The sequence below is a fragment of the Zasmidium cellare genome, assembly GCF_010093935.1.
Source record: "Zasmidium cellare ATCC 36951 unplaced genomic scaffold M409scaffold_3, whole genome shotgun sequence".
NCBI classification, from domain to species: Eukaryota; Fungi; Ascomycota; class Dothideomycetes; order Mycosphaerellales; family Mycosphaerellaceae; genus Zasmidium; species Zasmidium cellare.
In genome coordinates, this window is record NW_022986947.1 from 1,285,244 (window position 1) to 1,306,479 (window position 21,236).

A 21,236-nucleotide genomic window follows, 5' to 3' on the forward strand; every position below is an offset into this window, starting at 1 on the left:
ACACTTTTCTTCCTGATTCGCTGACGACGACAAACCACATCGCTCCGAACTCGCATGGGCCAACATCCGAGGCTCGCAGCACTAATCATGATCACCCCAAATCGAAAGTGCTTCTGCACGATGTATCATCAACTAGGACGATCAATCCTCGTATACTGTTCTGGTCATACTCGCGAGATTCTCTTCCTCACGTGTATCCCACATGCCCAATTCCCGAGCGTAGAAGCCCTGCGTGACTTTCGAGCCCGAAAGTAAAATCACCCTCCTCAGCATGGGCATGCCTTTGAGGACATCCCTGAAACAAGACATGAGAAATCGTCCTGCAACGACTACAGGTCAGCGGGTCGGGGTTCGTTCGTGGCTTGACGAGCGCTCGAATCCTGCTCGTTTCAGAACACATACCAAGTCCTTTTCCCCGATGATCCCTCACGATGTACACGTCTGAGATGTACACAAACGTGACATGATCCGTGACGAAGCGAGCCAGCCCTATCTGCTCCAGATCCTCGTCTTTCTCGGCCTCTAGTGTTGGGGAAGGTGTCCTCGGCGACGAAGGCGAATCGTCACGCTTGCTCGAAGACAGCGGCGTTGACTTGTACAGGCCAAAGGTTAGGGATTGGCTCAACGTCAGCTCCAGTTGTTCAGAACCAAGCGGCTTCGCCCAATACATGTCTTCTGTTGCGAAGGAGGCTGTGATGAACTCGCGGTCCAGGAGTTGCGTTGATGTTGAGATGACGTAGTCGCCTGTGTCGTCTTGGTGTCGCCATGTGCGCGGTGTGGGTGTTGTTTGGACAGTGCTCATCCTGGCAAGTAGTCAGCTTGGGGCTTTCTCGTTTTCAACAAGCATTGCAAGTGGATTGGAGGCTTCAAAAGATGCTCACGTTTCAAGAGGCTTCGTGAGATGAGTCAGGGTCAGGATCAACTCGTAAAGCTACCCCAAACTGGCTGGAGATAACAGCTAGAGCGGTGATTGATGATAATCATTATGGCTGTACCAGGATCTGATCCCCCAAACCAGTGTGCTCAGCAGCAAGGTCCCAAGCCTCCTTGTACTGCTCGAGGGAAAAGTGGCCATACGTGTGAGAACCAGCCGCCTCACCAACCTTCAATATGCCATGCTCAACCAACTTGATCAGATCCGCAATATCACTCCTCTCATACATCCACTTTCCACGCAACTGCATATTCTTATGCATGATGACCACATGAGGAATGGCCACGTCCTCACGATAGCCACCCATCAGGCTGATACGAGCTCCATGCCGCAGAGAAAGGATTGCTGACTTGAGATGGCTGCTCTGGTAGGCTTCAGGAGGTCCAATGTCGAAGAATGAGTCAGCTTGGCCGAATTTTGCGAGGGCTTCGGTTTCAGCTTTGATGTCGCCTGTGATTTGCACAGTCTCGACGAGTCCGGGCGTAGGGACGGTTGCTTTGAGTTTGGCAAGAGACGAAGCGTTGCGGCCCATCGCGATGACTCTCGCACCCATTGCTAATGCCACGAGAACTGCAGCGCCTCCAAAGGGGCCAGTAGCAGGAGCCACGATAATGGTTTGTCCAGCCTGCAGTTCGATGTCCCTCAAGCCTCCATATGGAACCAAGAGTGTCGATATGAAGGACAAGTCGTCGATTGAATAGCCCAGCCCTCCTTCGCCAGGACGGCCTAACAAGCGTCGCTCGTCAAGAACTGCGAGATTCTCCAACGGAGCTCTGCAGTATTCAGCGTAAGTCCAGTTCCGCCAGACGTCCTTCATGAGCCTCTTCGAGCCTGCAGTATATCCATCGGCAACCCCAGCAAGAAAGACGTCGGAGGGATTGTCTCGGGACCGGGTGGTACAGTCCACGTACACCAAGTCGCCAGGCTTGACCATCGTCGCATCTGCTCCAACAGCTGCAACTCGACCGATGGCTGAGAAGCCTGGGATAAGTGGCATGGGAAATTGGTAGTTACGCTTGCCGTCTGCTCAGGGGATTAGCTATATGTTTACGATGACACACAGTGGGAGACTAACTCATAACCTCACGCGTATAGCTGATGACCTTGATCTGCAACACGCGAACCACAGCACTTCCCAGTGTTGGTTGAGGAGTCTCAACGGTCTGGATGGTCGGTGGCTCCGATGTTGTCTTGAGGACAAGGGCTATCGATGTATTAGCAAGTATATTGGTTTGGTGGTCATCTGCGACAACCACATACCTTTCATCGTCTTGGCCAGGTCCTGCCCGCTGTTTGCTTCTGCCATGCTGAATTCCAATCAATGAAAAAGGGCAGAGAAGGAGTTCTGGATCCGAGCTTGAGATAATTGAACTGACGAGATGAACAATGCACGGTATACTTATACTTCTCCTTTCAGCCTGATTTCTTCAAAGACCTATTCACTCGTAGCAACATTTCTCGAGGTCGTCGACGATGCTATGTCCATCGGCGATAGCGGTATTAAGCCATGCAGCTCTGGCTGAGTCTATGGGCATGGCGTCAGTTCTCATGATCTTCAAAGAGAGCGCTCGACAAGAAGTGTTGTTCATCCAAAACAGCAAAAGGAGTTACCATACAAGTCCGGACAAAGATGGAGTTACGGCTTCGCTTAAACTCTCGGCTAATCCCGCCGCTTGGCCTAATCCGTCCAAAGCCGTCAGTACCCGCCTCATCACCAATTCTCAAACCTGTTCTTAAGCCATCTACCCATCAACATCCTCCCCAATCGAGCGACCATGGCCGGCACGCAGCTTATAGCCAACTACAAGTCCCCAACATCCACGCAGACGATCTCGTTCGAGTTGCCTGCGTTACCGCCGAAAGAAGGAGGAAGCGTGCAGGACAAGACGGCGTATTTATCTGCTCTGCGTGCAAAGGCGGTGGAGATGCAGAGTGAGATCAATACGTTCTTGACGCAGAAAATGGAGGAGGATAAAGCTGCGGAGGCTGGCAAGAGTGCAGTGGCGGATCAGAAGGAAGAGGAGAACTACGGCGAGGAGGATCCCGAGAATGATGCGTGAGACAGCAGTTCAGGATATCGAAGATGCAGTCGAGTGAAAAGGCAGGACAGGGAGCAACATTGAGATGCAAGAGTTGCTCTTATTCGGATGCCGATGCTCGATCGCCATTCTAAAATATATCCGCAGCAGGTTCTCTAGGCTGTCGTCTAAAACCCAACCGCCATCATGAGACCATACCCAACGCTTATGATGATACCGTACGAGATAATGCTGGCGGGAACACCTCGTGTCAGGAAATGCCTGACCTGCAGGTACCTTTGCCCTGTTTGCGAGTCCTCCATCATGATTGCAGCTGCGAATACGTTAGCACAGGACAAGCGTGAACGGGGATTGAGAGACTCACTCATGTTCGGAAAACCGCTGGTTGGCAGACCCATGGCAGCGGACGCCATGAGCACTGAGGCCATGACAAGGAGGTTCGGGTGCGGCTCGGCCATGCCAGCTCCAACCTCACGCACCAAGGGAAGGATGATTAACGCAGCGACTGTATGGCTGATGAAGGTAGCCACGACTGCAATCAGCGCTGCAAAGGCGCAGGTAACGCCGTACAGGGATAGATCAGCAACGGCATCTGTAATCGAAATCGCGATAGTCTTGAGCAATCCAGAGCTGTTGACCGCTTTCCCCAGAGCCAGGCCACCAGCGGCAAGAATGATAATCGTCCACAAGAAATTGTTGAAGTCCTCTTTCGTCAGAATGCCTGTGCCAAAGAACAACACAAGCGGAATTATGGCAATAACGCCCATATCGCCGAAGACGCTCTCCAGTTGGTGGCTGATGCACCAAAGCACGATAGTCACGATAGTGACCAGTGAGATGAACCACTGAACGCCAGTAAACCTGTCCTTCATCGGCCGGATAGGTACGATTGTGGTATTTCGGCCCGGTCTAAAGGTAGCCAGCAGAAGCAGCCAGATCGCTAATATGCTGATGATGCAGACTGGCAGTGCAATGAAGAACCAAGTGCCCCAACCTGGCTGCGGCTCCATGTTCTCCAGCGCAATGAGATTCTGCGGAGACGCAATTGGGGAGGCTGCGCCTCCGATATTCGATGCCAGCGCGATTCCCAATAACAGTGCCTTGGACATTTCACTGTCAGCAGGAAGATTCCGAAGAATAGGCTGGATAATGCTGAAGCAGAGGACTGGTGCTGCGACGTTGCTGATCCACATGCTGGCGAATGTGGCCACTCCCATACTTGTCAGCAGTACTGTCCTAGGCTTCGTCCCAGCCTTAGACAGCACAAAGGTGGCCATCATTTTGGCGATGTTGTACTTGCTCAAGGCTGCAGCAATGGTAAAGCCGCCAAGCAGTAACATAATGACTGGTGTCCACATGGATGCAAAGACGTAGCCAGCTGCTTCTTTGCTGGATAGTCGACGGTACGGTTTGGCATCCTCTCGAACAACTTGCAAGACCACGCACAAGAACGGTACCAGTAGTGATGTGACGAACAGCGGGATTGCCTGTGTTTGGTTAGAACTGATTAATAGACGTTTTTTGTTGGAGCCTTCTTACCTCCGTCGCCCACAGTAAGCTGACGAATATAACCAGAGCCAAGCAATTCTGTTGCTCAGGTCGATCCATAATGGGAACTGCAAGGAGCACCGCAAATACTGCTATGATAGCGACCAGAACCCAGAAGGTGCCCGAAACCAAGAACTTTGGACATCTGTACTTGCCAATGGGAGTAGTGACCTCTTTGATTGTCCCATCATCCGCGTCACCCTGCAGCCTTGCTTTCTTGGGGTCATTGTCCTGTCCGAGCATGGTGTTTCTGATACCCAAGTTGGCGGCTTGAGCTTTTCTTTCGATGCCTATCATCTCTCGCCAGACGGTGTTTCGCTCCCACACGACGTGCTCTCTCAGGGACAAACGCAGTTCTCGTCGTGCGGCCTCCACATCGCCCTTGGTAACAATACTAGCATATGATCCCTCAACCTTCCGCAAGCTTTCTTCCAGACGGTCCATTGAGCTCTGTTGGAACGGCTGGGCGGGTTTGACTTTGGCATCGACATATGAGCTCTTCAGATTCCTGTCAAGGATTTTATCATACTTCTTGAGAACCTTGCTGAAGCCGGTTTGGTTGAGTTGAATAAAAGAGCGAAGCTCGCATATGTTGACATAGAGATTCACAATGCGTTTCTTCAGCGTTATGCCTTCGTCATATAGGGCTTGAAGCGCATCGTCCCCAAAGTCGTTGAAGGCCGTGCTTGGTCTGCGGCGGAACTCAGAAGAACCAAAGTCATCTGCCCTTTCACCGTTCGAGTACGCTCTGCTCCGGGTTGTAGGACGTCGTTCCAGCGAAGCCTGACTTTTATTGAGCGCAGTGTGCTCGTTGTCGTCGTCATCACTCTCATCGTCGTCTTCCGGTGCACGACCTGCTCGTCCGCTGCTTATTGTTGAGGTCTTCCGCCGCTTGGCGACGCTGCGAAATATGCTCTGTTGCCGTGCCTTGGCCCAAACACTCTGCCTGCGCAGAGCATCTTCGCCGTCCTCACCAGCGGCATGCTCAGCCTCGAACTCTTCCACATCTCGCAGCAGGGCATCGACCTCACCAAGAATTTCAAGCTCTTTCAGCTGGTAGAAGCTGCAGATCTTCTCCAACTCGTCGTCCAACTTCTTCGAGAAGACCTTGTCCGGATCGTCCAAGGAGCTGGATGTAAGCAAAGGCGAGGACTCGGGGTCCTGGCTAGAGGTTGGCTGGCCATTCTGGTGAATTTGCTTCTCAAGCTGGTATATGAGCTTCTTCAGGTTTGAGTAGGAGATATAGTTTGAAGACCAGTCCGGCACAGCGTTGAACTGGATGCTGTGGGAGAACTTCATCTCACGCTCGAGGAGGTCGCAAAGCTTGCGCCTGCGCCGGAGACTGTCTGTAGAGGCCGGTGTGAGGGCTGTAGGTGTGGTAGTAGTCTTCGGCGCAAGTGCTGCCTGTGGAAGCTCCTCGAGCTCGATGGCGAACGAGTGGTCTCCGCGCTCTGTGCTATCGCGCCATGCCTTCGTCGTTCTCAGGTTCACTGTAGGGCGCGCGGAGTATGCCAGGACTGCGGAGCGGAGGGAGATGGAGGGGTGGGGGTTGACGGCTACATGTACACACCACTAGGCGGTGGTCGTGAGAAGTCATTGGTGAGGAAAGGCCCGATTGGTCGACGTGGCAGAAGAGAGAGCCGCTGTCTCTGCGGCTGTTGCGCCTACGAGCATCGCGCAAGAATAACAACAATGTGCGTCCACCTCGACATTTACAATCAATTATGGTAAGGTGTCCATCAAAATCGACCCTGAGCAAATGTTTGCGAGACCCCGAAGCGGATCTGAGAGTCTGCAGCTGCAAGATCGTGGTGCCATACGACCTGCATCATTCCTTTGCCGGATACCGGTACTCGATCTCGGTTCCCTTGTGGGGGATGCTACGGCAGGGCAGGGACGAACCATTCATATCGTCAGCTTTGATGGAGATCTTGACCTTTCGTTCAGTGTGAAGCCTGATCTCAGGTATATCGCAAAGACCAATAGAGTGAACCCCATTATTAGCAGCCTCAAGCAACCGCATTGGCCGAGGTCGGTGGGTGTAGACGAGCGCTGAGCACTGTAAGAACTTCGGATCCGCTGCCATCACCACTATCTACATCGCGGATCCGTAAGTTGGACCGTCTAACAACAGTCTACGCCGAGAGAATAACAGACTGCGTATGAGTAGGACCGAGGACGGATCATCGACGACGATATATAAGTAAGGCCACTTCGAAAGGGAGACACGGACTGCAAATCCTACCATCACTCGGTTATTCCAAGTCCGGCATTTACAACACAAAATTCAATCCTAAGACAAGCTCATCATGGCCCAAGAAGGAGCAGAAGCCCAGAAAGTCCATGTCAAACCGGCCGATGCTCAGTCCTTCGTGGAGGAAGTGCTCCAAGGCAACGGAGTTTCACCCGAAAATGCAGCAATCGTGGCTAAATGCCTCGTGGCTGCAGACTTGAGAGGCATTGATACGCACGGAGTGAACCGGATCCCATCTTACATGACCCGAGTACGGCAAGGTGCCCTGGATGCGAAAGCCTCGCCAACCTGGAAGGAGATCACTCCGGTCGTGGGACAAGTCGATGCTCACAATGGGTTCGGCTTTCTGGCGGCCGATCTGGGGATGGGTAAAGCCATCGAAATGGCTCGGACATATGGTATTGGAATGGTCAGCGTGAAGCATAGCAACCATTTTGGCATGTCTGGTGAGTGTACCTCCAGAAGGTATTAAGATGATAGCAGCTGACTTTTGATCCAGCTTGGATTGTTCAGAAGGCTATCGATGCTGGCATGATGAGCCTTGTATTCACCAACAGCTCACCAGCACTGCCAGCGTGGGGAGGAAAGAGCAAATTAATGGGTGTCAGCCCAATTGCATGTGGAGCACCTGGAGGCAAGGAAAAACCATTCATCTTAGATATGGCACCATCTGTTGCTGCTAGAGGCAAAATCTACAAAGCCAAACGACGAGGAGAAAAGATCCCCACAGACTGGGCTCTTGATGGCGAAGGCCGACAAACAGATGACCCAGCCAAGGCCTTGGAAGGCGTGATGTTGCCAATGGGTGGACCCAAAGGCTCAGGTCTATCAATCAGTAAGTTGAGAAGGATTCCCATCGCATCGCATCGCTAATGCAAAGCTCGCTCAACAGTGATGGACGTGTTCTCTGGCGTTCTTTCAGGCAGCGCATTTGCTGGACACGTCACTGGGCCCTACGATCCAAGTAACAAACCAGCAGATGTTGGCCATTTCTTCGTTGCCATCAAGCCAGACCTTTTCGTATCTCTAGACGACTTCAGAGAACGAATGGACTATCTCTACAAGAGAGTCGTCGACTCAGACAAAGCAGCTGGCGTTGATAGGGTATTCTTTCCTGGAGAGATTGAACAGATCACCGAGGAGACCCGACGAAAGACTGGCATCCCGTATGTTGAGGCCGAAGTCAATGCGCTTGATGAGGAAGCGGATAAAGTGGGTAAACCACGCCTGAAGGTCGACGCGTGATAAGAAAAGACTACACTGCAGAGTCCAGACCCAAGAAGAGCTCTTGCAATTGTCAGCGTTGGTGGGTCACTTTCACTGCGACATTCGGTGTTTATTGCCGTCCACTTGGCAATTGAAGTTTATCGTCCACTTGCTGTTGGATGAGTGGATTCGAGGAGGACCATTCGGGTGCTTACGGCGGCATGTCCTTCGACGCTGTCGACGACTGTGCCTCTGCCAATAGACCTGGCATGTTGCAATCCTGATCCTGGAGGAGAGGATAGCGGCTCTCCAACGGACGCCCTTGCTCTGAGCGAAAACGCCGTCCATTGCGAAAGAGCCTCGACACGGCGACTTCAGTACTCGCTTGTCGGGCGATTGCACACCGCATAATCTCTCAGCCGTGGCTGATTCTCACGCCATGGCTGATAGCAGGCGGAAGCGAACGTTTAACAGACGGATTAAAATCCACTCTTCCAAACTCTTTTCGGACCCGTCTCTTGCACCCGTCTGTCGGAACGCTTCCTGCAACGCGACAAGCGGAGGCAAAGCTTTCTCCATGGGGTTGAATCTCCACCTTCACGTGTGGTACACATGCCTGCAAACGCCGTGCGATACCGATTGCGGTAAACCGCCAGCCAATCCTCTCGTGGCAATTTCTCACATCACAGGCCGACGGCGTGGAACCTGACACAGACACTCGGCCATCGTCCGGCCTACAGGCTCCTCGTGCGAGGAGGAGCTCAACCTGACGGCACGCTTGCCCTCTTCGCAACCACCGATTGGCGGCCAAAGCAGCCATAACAACACCTTCCGCCTGACTGCATGTCTCTCTGATATATCACTACCGCAAGCGTTCAGTAGTAACATCTTGGCCTCCTTGGCATGTAGCATTCAACACTCTTGGACTCTTGGTCTTGTGCCTCTTCCTCCGGTTTTCTCCACAACTCTGCGCGTGTCTCTGCACTCCACGACCTGCCCCGTACCCTGTTCGCAGGAACTAGTGTCGTGGAGAATCGAATGGAGAGAACAGCTAGCAGCGCGCCTTGCGCCGCGTGCCACTCTCGGTGCATCTTTGCCCACCGCGGTTGTGTCGTAAGTGGTTTTGAGTCACGTATATAAGTACTTGAGTAGCACCGCTGGCGCCGCGGCGTCCAAGCAGCAACGGAGGCTTGGTCAGAGGAGAGCTTCTCTTTCTTCTTGTCTTGACGTTTTCTCTTGGTTGTTGTCTGCACAAGCTTTCCAAGGTTCTCACCTAGGCACCGCCGTTCGAGCTTCTTCTGCCACGACCTTGTCAGCCAAGATGCTGTGGCTCAAAAGGCAAGATGACTCTCCCAAAGAGATTTTGAATTGGAAGCTGTGGTATGGCGTTTTTGGTGAGCATGGCATGACAATGAGCAACGGGGACTGGGAGGGCTAACAAGATTGCAGTCTTTGGACTTATGGGCGCTGCCCGTGGTCTGGACGAGGGTCTCATCGGAACGTCAGCCTCGCAGAAGAGTTTCATCAATCTTTTCGGGCTTAAGGACCCGTCTCTGAGCGAAAATCAGCAAGCAGATCTCCTTTCGAATATCACATCCATGGTCCAGCTGGGATCGATTGGAGGTGCTTTGTTGGCCTTTTTCATCACAGACAAGATTGGACGTCTCTGGGCAACAAGGGAACTCTGCATAGTATGGGTGGTTGGTATAGCAATCTTCCTCGGCTCAGCATCCAATGGCAGCATCGGTATGGTGTACGCTGGTCGATTCATTGCTGGACTCGGAATTGGCCAGACCACTGTCGTGGCTCCGACATATCTGTGAGTTGAGAGGTCTCGAGGATTGATCGAGATGGACGGCTGACATGGCTTTTTAGTGCTGAGGTATCCCCAAAGTTCACTCGAGGACTGGCTGTCTGTATGTTCTCCGGCAGCGTGTACCTGGGCATTATGCTGGGATACTTCGCCTCTTGGGGCTGCTCGATCCACATCAGCAACTCGTCCGAGATGCAATGGGTCGTTCCGAACCTTCTGCACATCTACTTCGCCGCCATCATCTTCGCGACATCCTTCTTCGCGATCGAGAGCCCAAGATGGCTCGTCAAGATTGGAAAGCATGAGAAGGCGTCGTCGAACCTCTCGCGGTTGCGAAACCTCCCTGTAGATCATTGGTATGTGCAGTCGGAGCTTCTGGATATCAACGAGCAGCTGGATCGTGAACGAGAGGCTACCCAGGGTGCTCATTGGACTGGTGTGCTCAAGGAGCTCGTGTCTTCATCTGCGAACCGATACCGTCTGATGCTCTCGATTATGTCCCAGTTGCTTGGTCAGTGGAGTGGTGCCAATTCGATCACTATATACGCACCGGAATACTTCGAGATGGTTGGACAGTCTGGACAGAATGAGAAGCTGTTTGCTGTAAGTTCGAGACTCCAGTGCTACTTTGGTGGTTCCCCCTTGACTGACCTTTTATAGACCGCCATCTTCGGTGTCGTCAAATTCGTCTCAGCACTCATCTGCGCCCTCTTCCTCATCGATTTCGTCGGCCGAAAGCGTTCGTTGATGACCGGGATCACGTTGCAGTTCATCTCCATGCTCTACATGGCCATCTTCCTCTTCATCGACACCAGCGTCGACAACCCGGAGACTCAGACCAAGAGCCAGAAATCCGCAGCAACAGGCGCTATCGTCATGATATACTTGAGTGGTTTCGGCTGGGCTATGGGCTGGAACTCGATCCAGTACCTGATCAACTCTGAAATCTACCCCCTTCGACTCCGAGCCATCGGCGGATCGATCGCGATGACTATCCACTTCGTCAACCAGTATGGAAACAGCAAGGCGGTCCCGTCGATGTTTATAGGCATGGAGCATAGCGGTACAATGCTGTTCTTCTCTCTGGTGACATTGATCGGTCTGGCGTGGGCGTGGTTCTTTTTGCCAGAACTGGCAGGCAAGAGCCTCGAATCCATCGACGCTGTGTTCGAGCTGCCATGGTATTTGATCGGAAGAAAGGGCAAGGAGATGACCCTTGCTATGGGTGGAGCTGTGGACAACTTTGGAACGGATAAGGAGAAGGTCGAGGCTGTGGAGGATATCCAGGAGGTTAGTGCTGAGCGCAAGGCTTGAACGAAGTGACGACGACAGGAGATCATCCAAGGCTGGATAGACCATGAATGAAACGATGCTTTCTTGATAATTCAATCCGCTATACCATCGATCGATCTCAAGGCGTGGTGCTGTGCTCGGAACTTCGTTACTGAAAGCTTGTCCAAGGAGGTTGCAAGCGCACTTCGATCTAACGATATAGACAGCGTGCATCCGCTGCCCCTTATGATGGAGGCGACAACTCAATGTTGGACCAAGTAAGAAGTAAGTCAAAGAAAGTGAAGGACAATAAGTAAAGGGAGTGTTTAGAAGGTGATAGCAGGAGTCAGAGGAGTTGTGAAGGGAACAGTAAAGGGACAAGTGACAGAGAAGTAAAAGATTAAGTAAAGTAGAATGTAAGCGATGAATCGATGTTAGACTAAGTAAGAAGTGAGTCGAAGAAAGTGAAGGGCGAGAAGCAGAGGGAGTGTTCCGAAGGCAATAGAGGGAATCAGAGCAGTAGTGAAGGTTACAGTACAGGGACAAGTGTCGGAGAAGTCGAAGAATAAGTAAGATAGAATGTAAGCGACGAAGTGAATGGAAGAAACATTCACTTCACCCCTGAGCGTGACGTTAATGTCTTGGCATCCATGTGGCTGCATGCTTTCGTGAAGCTTGAAGCTTCCCCCGCAAACCTCTCTGCCGTTGGAACTCTCCATTGCACCCTCCTCCCTGACCGCTCAACAACCACCAATTAGTAAGGCTGTTACACCCGTTCGAAACAAAACATCCAAGACCACGATCCCCTCAATCCATCGATCCGCCACGCCTCCCAGCATGTCCACGCCCACCGCAACCCGCTTGATCCGCCAAACGGCCACCAACGCATCAAGAGCGAGAGTCCTTCTCCAACCATCCAATGCCCGCCGTTTCCATTCGCCATCGTTTCGTCTGGGAGCTGTGAGAGTGCAGACCTCACAACCAAGATGGATCTCGTCGACGCGAAGCTCACGTGCCGGTTTGATGCCAGATACAGAGGAGCCTCAACCGCCGAAAGAGGAGCCATCAGAAACTGCTCGCCCGTCGCAGCCAACTGAGATCAGCGATGAGGAATATCACGAGCGATCAGAAGAGTTCATGAACACATTGAACGAGAAGGCTGAGCAGCTTGCGGAAGGCAGAGAGGATGTGGAGGTGGAGTACAGCGTAAGCTATTCTCTCATCAAAGCAGAGACTCACAGATGAGCGATTTACTGACAGTGAGAATCTAGGCTGGCGTACTGACGATTACCTTCCCTCCCAACGGCACCTACGTGATCAACAAGCAGCCTCCGAACAAGCAAATCTGGCTCTCGTCACCATTGTCCGGGCCCAAGCGCTACGATTGGGTGGTCGTCGGAGAAGGCATGCACCAGAAAGAGGGCGGAGGAGTTGGCGAATGGGTATACCTACGAGATGGCAGCACCCTGACCTCACTATTGGCTTCAGAATTGGGCTTGGTCGTCGACCCACACCACGAAGAACACCCTCCCAGTACGGATCCGACTGAGTAGAACGCAAGTTGTCGCAGAAGAGTGTACCGGCTGATTGTGGAACTTCGCAGGTGGTCCTGCGCCGTGAGAGCAGATGAGAGGCATGGGTATGGGATTTGGCTATGGATGGACATGGTGGCACGTGTATGTGAGCCCGCTGGTAGGCTTGCATAGTGCTCGCTGTTCTATGACTGCGGTCTTGCTACATCTTATGAAGCTTCTCCATGCCCTTTTAGTGCCGATGTGCTGTCGCTTTCCTTGTGCCCAGCCAACAATTTCTACCAGCACTTTCAATGATTCGTACCCGGCATCGGCTCAGTATTCGCCGCGACTGACGCTTGACAAGCAGCGCGGCTATGCGATGATCATCGCTCGTGCTTTGCTGGCCACAGCAAGCGAGAGTGCCTGATGAGCTGCTGGCCGAGCACTGTGCATGACTTCCAGCTTTGAGCCTTGTACTCCACAGTTTTCTGCACGGTTTGCAGTGCCCAGCACGAGCAAGACGAAGACATTCGCAATTACATGTCTTCGGCACTCTGCAGCTGGGTCCGTTCGCCTCTTTCTGATATCCTCCTCTTCTCCCCCCTTTCCACAAGTCTCAAACACTTGATCACATCATCACCACCGTCTCATTCACGTCGCAGCAGCAACAACCTGCTGCGTCCCCGCCTGCACTTTGCCCTTCTCGCCACCACCATCCGGCTTCGGCAAATCATCCACATCGAAAATCACCCGAATCTGAAGACTGCAGCTGGGACACACGGCGATCTCTTCGCCGTCGCGGAGGTCGTCGATGTTGATCTCGAAGCGGTCGCCGCAGGGGCATGGGTAGTGGTAGGTTTGGAGCGTTTCGTCGTAGGTCATGTCCTGTTTTTGGTGATGAGTGTGTTAGCTGCGGGGTTCTTTTGAGGAAGTGAGTGTCCGCGAGAGGGGGTGTGTGTGATGTACCTCGATTTCGATCTCGTCGTAGATGTTGTCTTCGGCCATTTTCAAATAGTAGGCGTGTCAGTAGCCTGATGGTCTGAAGTGAAGGTGGTGAAGCTGTGGAGTCAGAATTTCTGACTTCAAATGTGAAGGCCGAGATCGACCTCAGGGTCCTGGCATGTGACTAGCCTTGTCGATCTGTGAGGTGAAAGGAACAACGACATGATCGTCTCTCCATCTCTAAGATCCACCAAGGTCACGAACGAAGCTCAAGTTTGATAGTCCTTAGCATAGTGATGGAGATAGAAGTTCCAATATTTAGGCTCCATTTGGTCTGCAGGCGCAAAACGATCATCTGAACAGCACGCTGAAACCTGTCAATCACTTCTCGGTGCTCACCGGAGCTCGGGGTTAACAAGATTTCGCGTATTGAACATTCATTTCTCATCGCGAATGCGAAGCGCCTTAAGGCCACGGGTCTTTACGGGCGAGATGGTGTCAAGAACAGTATGGCTTACTACTGCCTTGGTCATGGCGCGACGAGGTATTAATGGAGAGGCATGTGGTAGAGACAGGAAGTGTCCATTCCGTGCTGAATCCCCACAAAACGAAATCTTACCGTGCCATTTCACGCCTCTTGCAGCGATTACTGTGCAGTCGCCAGGAGGGGAGATTTGTGACTCTTTTCCACTTCACACTCCCCCGAGAGGCCCGATTGAATTTCAAGTCAATGGAGACCCCACCGACGGCAATGCACTTCCACCGGTGAACGATGCTGCGCCTTGGCCCTTTGCGCCCTATGCTGTGTACGGGCGGCCTGCAATCCTGTCGTATCTTTGCCCCCCACATCGCGCCCAGCAGGCAGTGCAAGGTCGGTGTCCCGAAAGAAGGGCGGTACGCTCGGCCGATGGCTTGACGCTAAGCCGGATCAGCTTGGATGAGACGATTGCGCTCGAACGACTGAGGGGAGATGGGAACAATTGTTGTGATGTTTTCAAGCGGAAAATCGAAGAACATGCCAATTTGAAGAATATGAGATCGAATTAGAGGGTAGAACTTGTAGAGAAATTGAAACCCCAAGGAAAGCAGAACGGAGCGTGAGCAGAGTTTCGTTAAACTCAAACGCTAAAGCAGTATCGGTCCAAGCGTTTCAGCAGGACTGTGAGTCACTCACAGTGTCCTTTCCCGCCCGCCGCAGTTCCGTTGTTTAAAGCCAGGCAGAAACCCCACCATTTCAAAATTCTTTCCTCCAACCTTCACTCACACAAACACACACACAATACAACCCGAGAGACACCAGAATCATGGCAGTCTCCGCTTAAGCGTCGTCACCATACAACCACCACCGATCCAGACTTTTCTCTCCACTTTCGAAGCGTCTCCGGACCTTCACAAGAAAAGCGCCCGTCGTCAAGACTACCGCCCTGTGAAAACCAACCCGCCGTCCACAACGGCTTCACAACAGCAAACATGGCCTCCTCCATCAGCACCGCCCAGGCAAACGCCGCAGCCCGTGTTCACGCAAGACTTCGACTTGTTCCAGCAGCCGACTCCTACCCACCTCCAGCAGGCTCCCTCCCGTCGGGCTCCCTCGCTCGATTCGTCGCTGATTCCCACGTTTACCACCGCCGACCAAGCGGCGTTCCACACGAACGGACAACTACACTCAGCTCATAGCCAGGAGATACCCTTCCAACAACGTCCACCTGTTCCTCTTTTCCACTCAAACTCTACCGGCAATCTGGGAGACTTTCAGTATCAGCAAGTGAACGATATTACATCTTTCGCGATGGGTGGTGGAGGTAAAACAGACCCGACCCCGTTGCCATCACATTCTCTAACCATGGATTCAGACATCAACGTTGCCTACGACGGAACATTCGGCGACCTCAGCGCGGCTGGGGACACTGAACTGTTCACGTTCGATGGCAAGTATGACTTCGAGCTCATGCCCACCGGCGACAACAGCTTTACCGCCATCAACGATGGGGCGGCGGCTGGTACCATTTCGCCAAAGGATTTGCTCAATGACTCCGTTCCACCATCGACTTCTTTTACGAATCTGACGACTCCTGGTTCTACTCTCCTTGAGACTCCGGACGACTATCAGACTTCTCCTCTTTTCACTGACAGCATGACTGCCGACAACAACTGGTTTTCTCTATTCCCCGACGAAAGTACGACTGACCATGCCATGGAGCGCACATCGTCAAACCCAATCATGGTCCACCCAGGGGGAGAGAGCAACCGCAAGCGCAGCTCTACCAACGTGTCACCAAGACCTTTCAGCCCTGTTGTCAAGCACTCTACGATCGCTGGTGTCGGTGCTCGCAAGCGTGACAAGCCTCTGCCACCTATTCTTGTTGATGAGGGTGACCCAGTGGCCTTGAAGCGTGCGCGAAACACTGCTGCCGCTCGTAAGTCACGAGCAAAGAAGGTTCAAGAGCGTGATGAGCTTGAGACTCAGATCGCCGATCTACAGGCAGAAGTCGAATTCTGGAAGCAGAGGGCGCAGGCTCTGGAGGCTACCCAAGCCACCGAGTAAGCTGCTCGAAGTAATTGCATGAAGGGGAAGCGGCGTCTGCAACATGGGCAGTCGCTGGTGGAGGATGTTTTTCATGACTTGGAGGGAGTGCAACAGGCGCCTTGTCGCCACTGGTCTTTTTGATGGCCGCTCCCGATTTTCTTTGCCGCGGCCTTCGTCTTGCTGCTGCTTGACGTCGGCATGATTTTGCGATGGCTTTCTGATGTCTCCTGCCCTTGGCAGTTGATGGACTCGTGGCCTTGTTCTCTTTTTCATTGGGACAGAATGATGTTTCTGAAGTATTCGGACGGATAAAAGCAACCACAGTCTTTACAAATACTTCGATGTCCCACTGCGTTCCATTCCTACTGCCTAAACACTATAGAGATCTCATGAAGAGGTTAAATGCCGCGTCTGATGTAAGTCGTGACCCCGTCCCCTGCCCAAGAAATCTACGGCCAACTGGAACAAGCGATCATCTCCTTAAGTCGCAAGTATTTTCGACAGCTCGAGCTCTAATCATGAGCTTAGTCGCTCTCGCCCTCGGGGAGATAACATATACATATACTCGACTTCAAGCCGACTATCGAAGGTACACGCCGCAAGGCCTGCGGAATTCATTGAGTGACGTCGGAAGAAAGATTTAGCGACTTTGCGATCACGTGACTGTCGCAGATCGTCCTCAACCTCACCACAAACACTAGACTTCAGATCTACACAACATGGCCGGTCAGCAGAGTGAGTTTCTCAAGCTCCAAAATTAACCGCGCATACTGTTCTGACTCGTCTCAACAGTCGATCTCGCGACTCTGCCAGTCCAACAGCTGTCACAAGTAAAGAAACAACTCGACGACGAGGTTCAGCACTTGACGAACTCATATCAAAACCTTCGGACGGCACAGCAAAAGTTTCGCGACTGTAACATCAGCATCCAGAATGGAGTTGCCAATAGCGTAAAAGGTATTGGGCGTTTGGAATCTGCAATACGGTGATGCTGACCTGTTTGAAGACAAGCCTCTACTGGTCCCTCTCACGTCCTCCCTCTACGCACCTGGCAAACTCGCGGATGAAGAGCACGTACTCGTGGACATAGGAACGGGCTTCTACGTGGAGAAGACGACCGGCGATGCGCAGAAGTTCTACAACGGCAAGATTGAAGAGCTTGGGAAGAGTATTAAGGATCTCGAGAATATCGTGAATGGCAAGGCGAATAACCTGCGGATGGTGGAGGAGGTGTTGAGGCAGAGGATGCTGACTGGGCAGCAAGGAGGACAAGCAGCTGCCGGTGCATCATGAGGAATGGAATGCTGGTTGAAGAATTTACGGAGACGCCGTGCCATGGGACGCCCAAGTACTGTGGCGTCCACATGGCACGGCGTCTCCGTAAATTTGGAGGGCCATGTGGGCGATATTCGGCCAAACGGAGCACCAGCTCAGTCGCGACATCGAGGGCATTTCGCTGAAAGGAGCGGCAAGCAGCCTCTGAGCGTCGAACGTCCGCGATACCACAATCACCAACGCCGCTGCAACGACGAGGACCATATCTCAAGGTCAAGGACGAGGATTGTGATTTGCTGTCAACAAGCAAGTCACTTGGTAGTACTCAGTCGTGAGTGGAAGGGCCTCAGATTGCCCAAGCACAACAGAGGATTGCTAGTCGTCGAGTGCTGGATCATCGCACTTATGTGCGACTTCAGAACAACAATTTCACCTACTTTTGCACCATTCTGTCTCGTTCCGCTGATCCAGAAGGATGGTTGGCCTCAATCTACATGAAAATTGCATCGCTCATCACTGGCTGCTTTCTGGGCTTCCAATTCTCATGCCATGCATTGAAATCCCCGAGACGCCCATAACACGATCTCCATAAATTGCAAATATGTAGCGAACGAAATGCCGAAAGAATGTGAACTATCACGTGACCACAAAACCGTTCTCGCTTCGATTTGTCCCCGCACTTCTCCAGTCAGGGCTCCGCAATTGTCCTTACATTCCGCTTACTCTCCCACTTGAACGGCCTCTTTTCCGCCCTCGATACCTCACAGCGGTCATGAACCAGGACGTCCAGAACATAGCCAGCTTGGCTCATCAGCTCCAGCAGCAGCCTGCCGAAGACAACGACAACGCGAATGGAGGCCTCAAGAGAAAGGCCGAGGATGGCGGAAGCACTCAGCAACGAGCCCGGCGCAACAGATACGTCTCGATCGCGTGGTATGGATTCTTAAGCAAGCGGATGTGCGAGTATAGCTGACGGCAGTGACTCTCCAGCAATGAGTGCAAGCGACGCAAGATCAAGTGCAATGGCCAGACTCCCTGCCAGCGATGCGGCAACCTGAACCTCGAATGCGTGTATGCGCCGAACTGCTGCAATGGGTTCAAGGACTCGCAAGAGTATAAAGAGATGTCGAACCAGATCGCAATGCTTCAGGACCAAGTAAATGCGCTTTACGAGGGTCTCAATACATTGCGCGCACAAATGGGACAGGGAATGGGCGTCGGACAGCAACCCACTCCAATCGATCCATCGCTGCAATCTGCACCTTACCCTTCGCATCGCGGGTCATACCCCAATCTACACGCTTCGCCAGGCGCGAGTATGCTGTCTCCGAGTGCACCACGACCTCGGAACCAGTCCCACAGCAAGCAGAATAGCTTTCGAGGGCCTACAAGCTCCGCGTTCAACTTCGGGGTAGCGAAAAGCAGTCTGGAGACCATGGGAATCACAAGTCAGGGCGATGAAGGGAACAATGGCAGTGGAGGAGCGGGAACCGGCACAGCAGAAGTCACACCGGATAGGTCTCCGGTCGGAAGCAACATGCAGGTCTTGCAAAGTATACATGCACAGAAAGATCCGATCTGGAGCATCTCACAGGAAGAGGCCCTGAGGCTTTGCAGGGTGTATGAGGACGAAATGGGGCTCATGTACCCAGTTCTCGATGTTAACAAAGTCGTGGACTATGCGACCAAGCTATACCGCTTCATGGAGGCTGCGCATCGAACGGGGCTCATGCAACAAGGCCTACCGGGTGCCGATTCGATTGACGACGAAGACACTAACATATTGAAGCTTGTCCTGGCTACTGCCTTGACCGTAGAAGCTTGTGGTCGCAGCGATCTTGGTCAACGCCTGTTCGAGTACGTACAGCCGGCGATCGATACGATGCTTCTTGGTGCTGTTGGTGTGAAGGCGATTCGTTTACTTACAATGACGGTATTTGACTCAACATTTGATACCCATGCCACAGCTGACGAGTTTACAGGCAATGTACGAGTTCCATCGCGACAACGAAGGCACATCATGGCGTATCATAGGCCTTACAGCCCGGCTCTGCATCGAGCTTGGACTTCACCGACGGGAGACTTACGACGCGATCAAAGACGAATCGGAGCGTTCTGACACGGTGCTGCTCTTCTGGGCGATCTATGTCCTCGATCGCCGTTGGAGCTTTGGTACAGGCATGCCATTCGCGCTTCAAGACTCGGATATTGATCCTCAACTGCCCAAGCCTGAAGAGAGATCGCCATACCTCAGCGCCATGATTCAATACTCGACTCTTAGCAGCAAAGTATGGAAATCTGTAGCTGCCCCAATGTCGCCTTCTCGTGGCGGCGTACCTATCAACACCGACGACATGAGCTACTTGGACTACCAGATCATCCAATGGCACAAGAACATTCCAGCACATCTCCGCTTCGAGCATCCTACCGACGGCGCCAGGGCATCAACTCCCATCGGACCAGCACCATCTCGCGCTGGCCACCGACTGCGCATCATACTGTACCTTCGAGCTAATCAGATGCGAATCCTGATTTATCGACCAGTGCTGCATTCTGCCACTTCCATCATGCAAAATCGCGAACAAGCGCAAAATGCCGTGAACCTTGCAAAGGACACAGTACGGGTGCTGACGCACATCAATCAAACATCTGACCTGTATCGAACGCAACAGGTCCTGTTCAACGCTTTCCTCACATCAGCACTGGCTGTGCTCTTCTTGGCCGTCAGCCATGCTCCCGCCCTGTTTGCTGACGATGTGCGCGAGGAGTTCTACATGGCACTTGAGCTGGTGCGCGGCTTCAGTAAGGGTAGCTGGGTGAGCAAGCGGTTGTGGAAGACGATCCGCGTGCTGAAGGAAGTTGGCCCTAAGCTTGGGCTACCTGTCAAAGATTTGACCAACGGGCAGTCGAACAACAAGTCCGCGAAAGACGATCTCGAGTCCAGTCGTTCTGCTGCTGTCGCCATGGCTGGACTAGCAGGTCACAACGTGGACGAGTTGTCACTGTACAACGGCACACCGCAACAGAACTGGTCGGCTCCGGCAGGTTCGAGCAGCAGCCCCGAAGGCATGGTACACGACTTGACAAGCCTTTTTGAAGCAGCGGGAGGCTACCAGGGCATTGGCATGAACAACGGCAGTCAAGACGGAGCGTACCCGAGCGGGGGCGTGCATTCGGAGGGGATGGAGGGGTACGGCGGCGACGATGGATTGACGAACATTCTGAAGGAGTTGTTCTAGGACTTGAATACTGTACATACTGGCTCGTGTGATGAAGTATCGCTCCTATTGAGACCTTTTGCATGTGATGAATTCTATTTGATAGCGTGTAGAAGTGTGCGCAACAAAGAAATCGGATGGATGAAGTCTATCGCAGGCAGATCTACGGCGCCGGGTCAACCTTGGGGTCAGCCCCTCGTCGAGCGTGGGTGGTGTGCTTTGTTGTTCGCTTGATGAGAAACATCCCTCAGCGCATTCGACCGCTGGCCATACCTCACCGCGCCGTGCCTAGACGTCGCACAAGGCTATCTCTCCCGCCCTTCCCTGCGCTGGAGCACGACGACATCCAGCCAGACCGCCGACGCAACGCAAGCGGTGGAGACGACCCCAACAGAGAACTTCACCTCACAACTGCAGCCTTTCCGATGCCCGATCTGCCCTGGAACGAGTGAATGAGCGATTAGACACCGTATTGGAGCCCTGCCGATAGTCACGGACATTCTAGGAAGAGCATGTGCAGCGGCAAGACGCAAGTGAAGGACTGCGGGACAATATCTGTTTGCAAGAGCCGGCATCGCACTTGAAAGGCCGCCATTCCGCCGCCAACAACCTCAGCGACCGCAACATACACATCGCGGTTGGATCGACGCTGTGTGAGAGGAGATACAGCCCTTCTCGCCCGATTTCCCCTTCT

At 52.9% G+C, this 21,236-nt stretch overlaps 12 protein-coding genes across 12 annotated transcripts; 7 read left to right on the plus strand and 5 right to left on the minus strand.

Annotated features, from left to right (window-relative positions):
- Positions 1 to 141: 141 nt before the first annotated feature.
- On the minus strand, positions 142 to 802 carry M409DRAFT_17804 (uncharacterized protein; the record flags this gene model as incomplete). The annotated part of the gene is made up of 2 exons (XM_033804222.1): positions 142 to 320; positions 403 to 802. The coding sequence occupies 2 exons, from the start codon at positions 800 to 802 to the stop codon at positions 142 to 144; spliced, it is 579 nt and encodes a 192-aa protein (XP_033673461.1).
- A 181-nt stretch (positions 803 to 983) lies between these two features.
- M409DRAFT_63218 (uncharacterized protein) lies at positions 984 to 2,240 on the minus strand (the record flags this gene model as incomplete). Its single annotated transcript, XM_033815486.1, has 3 exons — positions 984 to 1,957; positions 2,010 to 2,138; positions 2,195 to 2,240. The coding sequence occupies 3 exons, from the start codon at positions 2,238 to 2,240 to the stop codon at positions 984 to 986; spliced, it is 1,149 nt and encodes a 382-aa protein (XP_033673462.1).
- A 469-nt stretch (positions 2,241 to 2,709) lies between these two features.
- Positions 2,710 to 3,057, plus strand: M409DRAFT_17806 (uncharacterized protein; the record flags this gene model as incomplete). The annotated part of the gene is made up of 2 exons (XM_033804223.1): positions 2,710 to 2,990; positions 3,045 to 3,057. The coding sequence occupies 2 exons, from the start codon at positions 2,710 to 2,712 to the stop codon at positions 3,055 to 3,057; spliced, it is 294 nt and encodes a 97-aa protein (XP_033673463.1).
- An 83-nt stretch (positions 3,058 to 3,140) lies between these two features.
- On the minus strand, positions 3,141 to 5,820 carry M409DRAFT_63219 (uncharacterized protein; the record flags this gene model as incomplete). The annotated part of the gene is made up of 3 exons (XM_033815487.1): positions 3,141 to 3,286; positions 3,338 to 4,460; positions 4,513 to 5,820. The coding sequence occupies 3 exons, from the start codon at positions 5,818 to 5,820 to the stop codon at positions 3,141 to 3,143; spliced, it is 2,577 nt and encodes an 858-aa protein (XP_033673464.1).
- Positions 5,821 to 6,830: 1,010 nt separating this feature from the next.
- On the plus strand, positions 6,831 to 8,020 carry M409DRAFT_17808 (uncharacterized protein; the record flags this gene model as incomplete). The annotated part of the gene is made up of 3 exons (XM_033804224.1): positions 6,831 to 7,221; positions 7,275 to 7,610; positions 7,668 to 8,020. The coding sequence occupies 3 exons, from the start codon at positions 6,831 to 6,833 to the stop codon at positions 8,018 to 8,020; spliced, it is 1,080 nt and encodes a 359-aa protein (XP_033673465.1).
- A 393-nt stretch (positions 8,021 to 8,413) lies between these two features.
- M409DRAFT_50249 (uncharacterized protein) lies at positions 8,414 to 8,869 on the minus strand (the record flags this gene model as incomplete). The annotated part of the gene is made up of 2 exons (XM_033811490.1): positions 8,414 to 8,576; positions 8,664 to 8,869. The coding sequence occupies 2 exons, from the start codon at positions 8,867 to 8,869 to the stop codon at positions 8,414 to 8,416; spliced, it is 369 nt and encodes a 122-aa protein (XP_033673466.1).
- Positions 8,870 to 9,302: 433 nt separating this feature from the next.
- M409DRAFT_17809 (uncharacterized protein) lies at positions 9,303 to 11,108 on the plus strand (the record flags this gene model as incomplete). Its single annotated transcript, XM_033804225.1, has 4 exons — positions 9,303 to 9,375; positions 9,431 to 9,800; positions 9,857 to 10,397; positions 10,455 to 11,108. 4 exons carry the CDS (start codon positions 9,303 to 9,305, stop codon positions 11,106 to 11,108), a joined length of 1,638 nt encoding a protein of 545 aa, XP_033673467.1.
- Positions 11,109 to 11,903: 795 nt separating this feature from the next.
- On the plus strand, positions 11,904 to 12,619 carry M409DRAFT_17810 (uncharacterized protein; the record flags this gene model as incomplete). The annotated part of the gene is made up of 2 exons (XM_033804226.1): positions 11,904 to 12,272; positions 12,338 to 12,619. 2 exons carry the CDS (start codon positions 11,904 to 11,906, stop codon positions 12,617 to 12,619), a joined length of 651 nt encoding a protein of 216 aa, XP_033673468.1.
- Positions 12,620 to 13,288: 669 nt separating this feature from the next.
- On the minus strand, positions 13,289 to 13,573 carry M409DRAFT_32575 (uncharacterized protein; the record flags this gene model as incomplete). Its single annotated transcript, XM_033810258.1, has 2 exons — positions 13,289 to 13,465; positions 13,547 to 13,573. Coding segments are annotated over 2 exons (204 nt in total), but the record flags the coding sequence as incomplete, so codon positions are not given.
- A 1,792-nt stretch (positions 13,574 to 15,365) lies between these two features.
- Positions 15,366 to 16,067, plus strand: M409DRAFT_17812 (uncharacterized protein; the record flags this gene model as incomplete). Its single annotated transcript, XM_033804227.1, has 1 exon — positions 15,366 to 16,067. One exon carries the CDS (start codon positions 15,366 to 15,368, stop codon positions 16,065 to 16,067), a length of 702 nt encoding a protein of 233 aa, XP_033673470.1.
- A 701-nt stretch (positions 16,068 to 16,768) lies between these two features.
- On the plus strand, positions 16,769 to 17,342 carry M409DRAFT_17813 (uncharacterized protein; the record flags this gene model as incomplete). The annotated part of the gene is made up of 3 exons (XM_033804228.1): positions 16,769 to 16,784; positions 16,842 to 17,006; positions 17,056 to 17,342. 3 exons carry the CDS (start codon positions 16,769 to 16,771, stop codon positions 17,340 to 17,342), a joined length of 468 nt encoding a protein of 155 aa, XP_033673471.1.
- A 754-nt stretch (positions 17,343 to 18,096) lies between these two features.
- M409DRAFT_17814 (uncharacterized protein) lies at positions 18,097 to 20,563 on the plus strand (the record flags this gene model as incomplete). The annotated part of the gene is made up of 3 exons (XM_033804229.1): positions 18,097 to 18,257; positions 18,315 to 19,257; positions 19,307 to 20,563. 3 exons carry the CDS (start codon positions 18,097 to 18,099, stop codon positions 20,561 to 20,563), a joined length of 2,361 nt encoding a protein of 786 aa, XP_033673472.1.
- Positions 20,564 to 21,236: the final 673 nt, after the last annotated feature.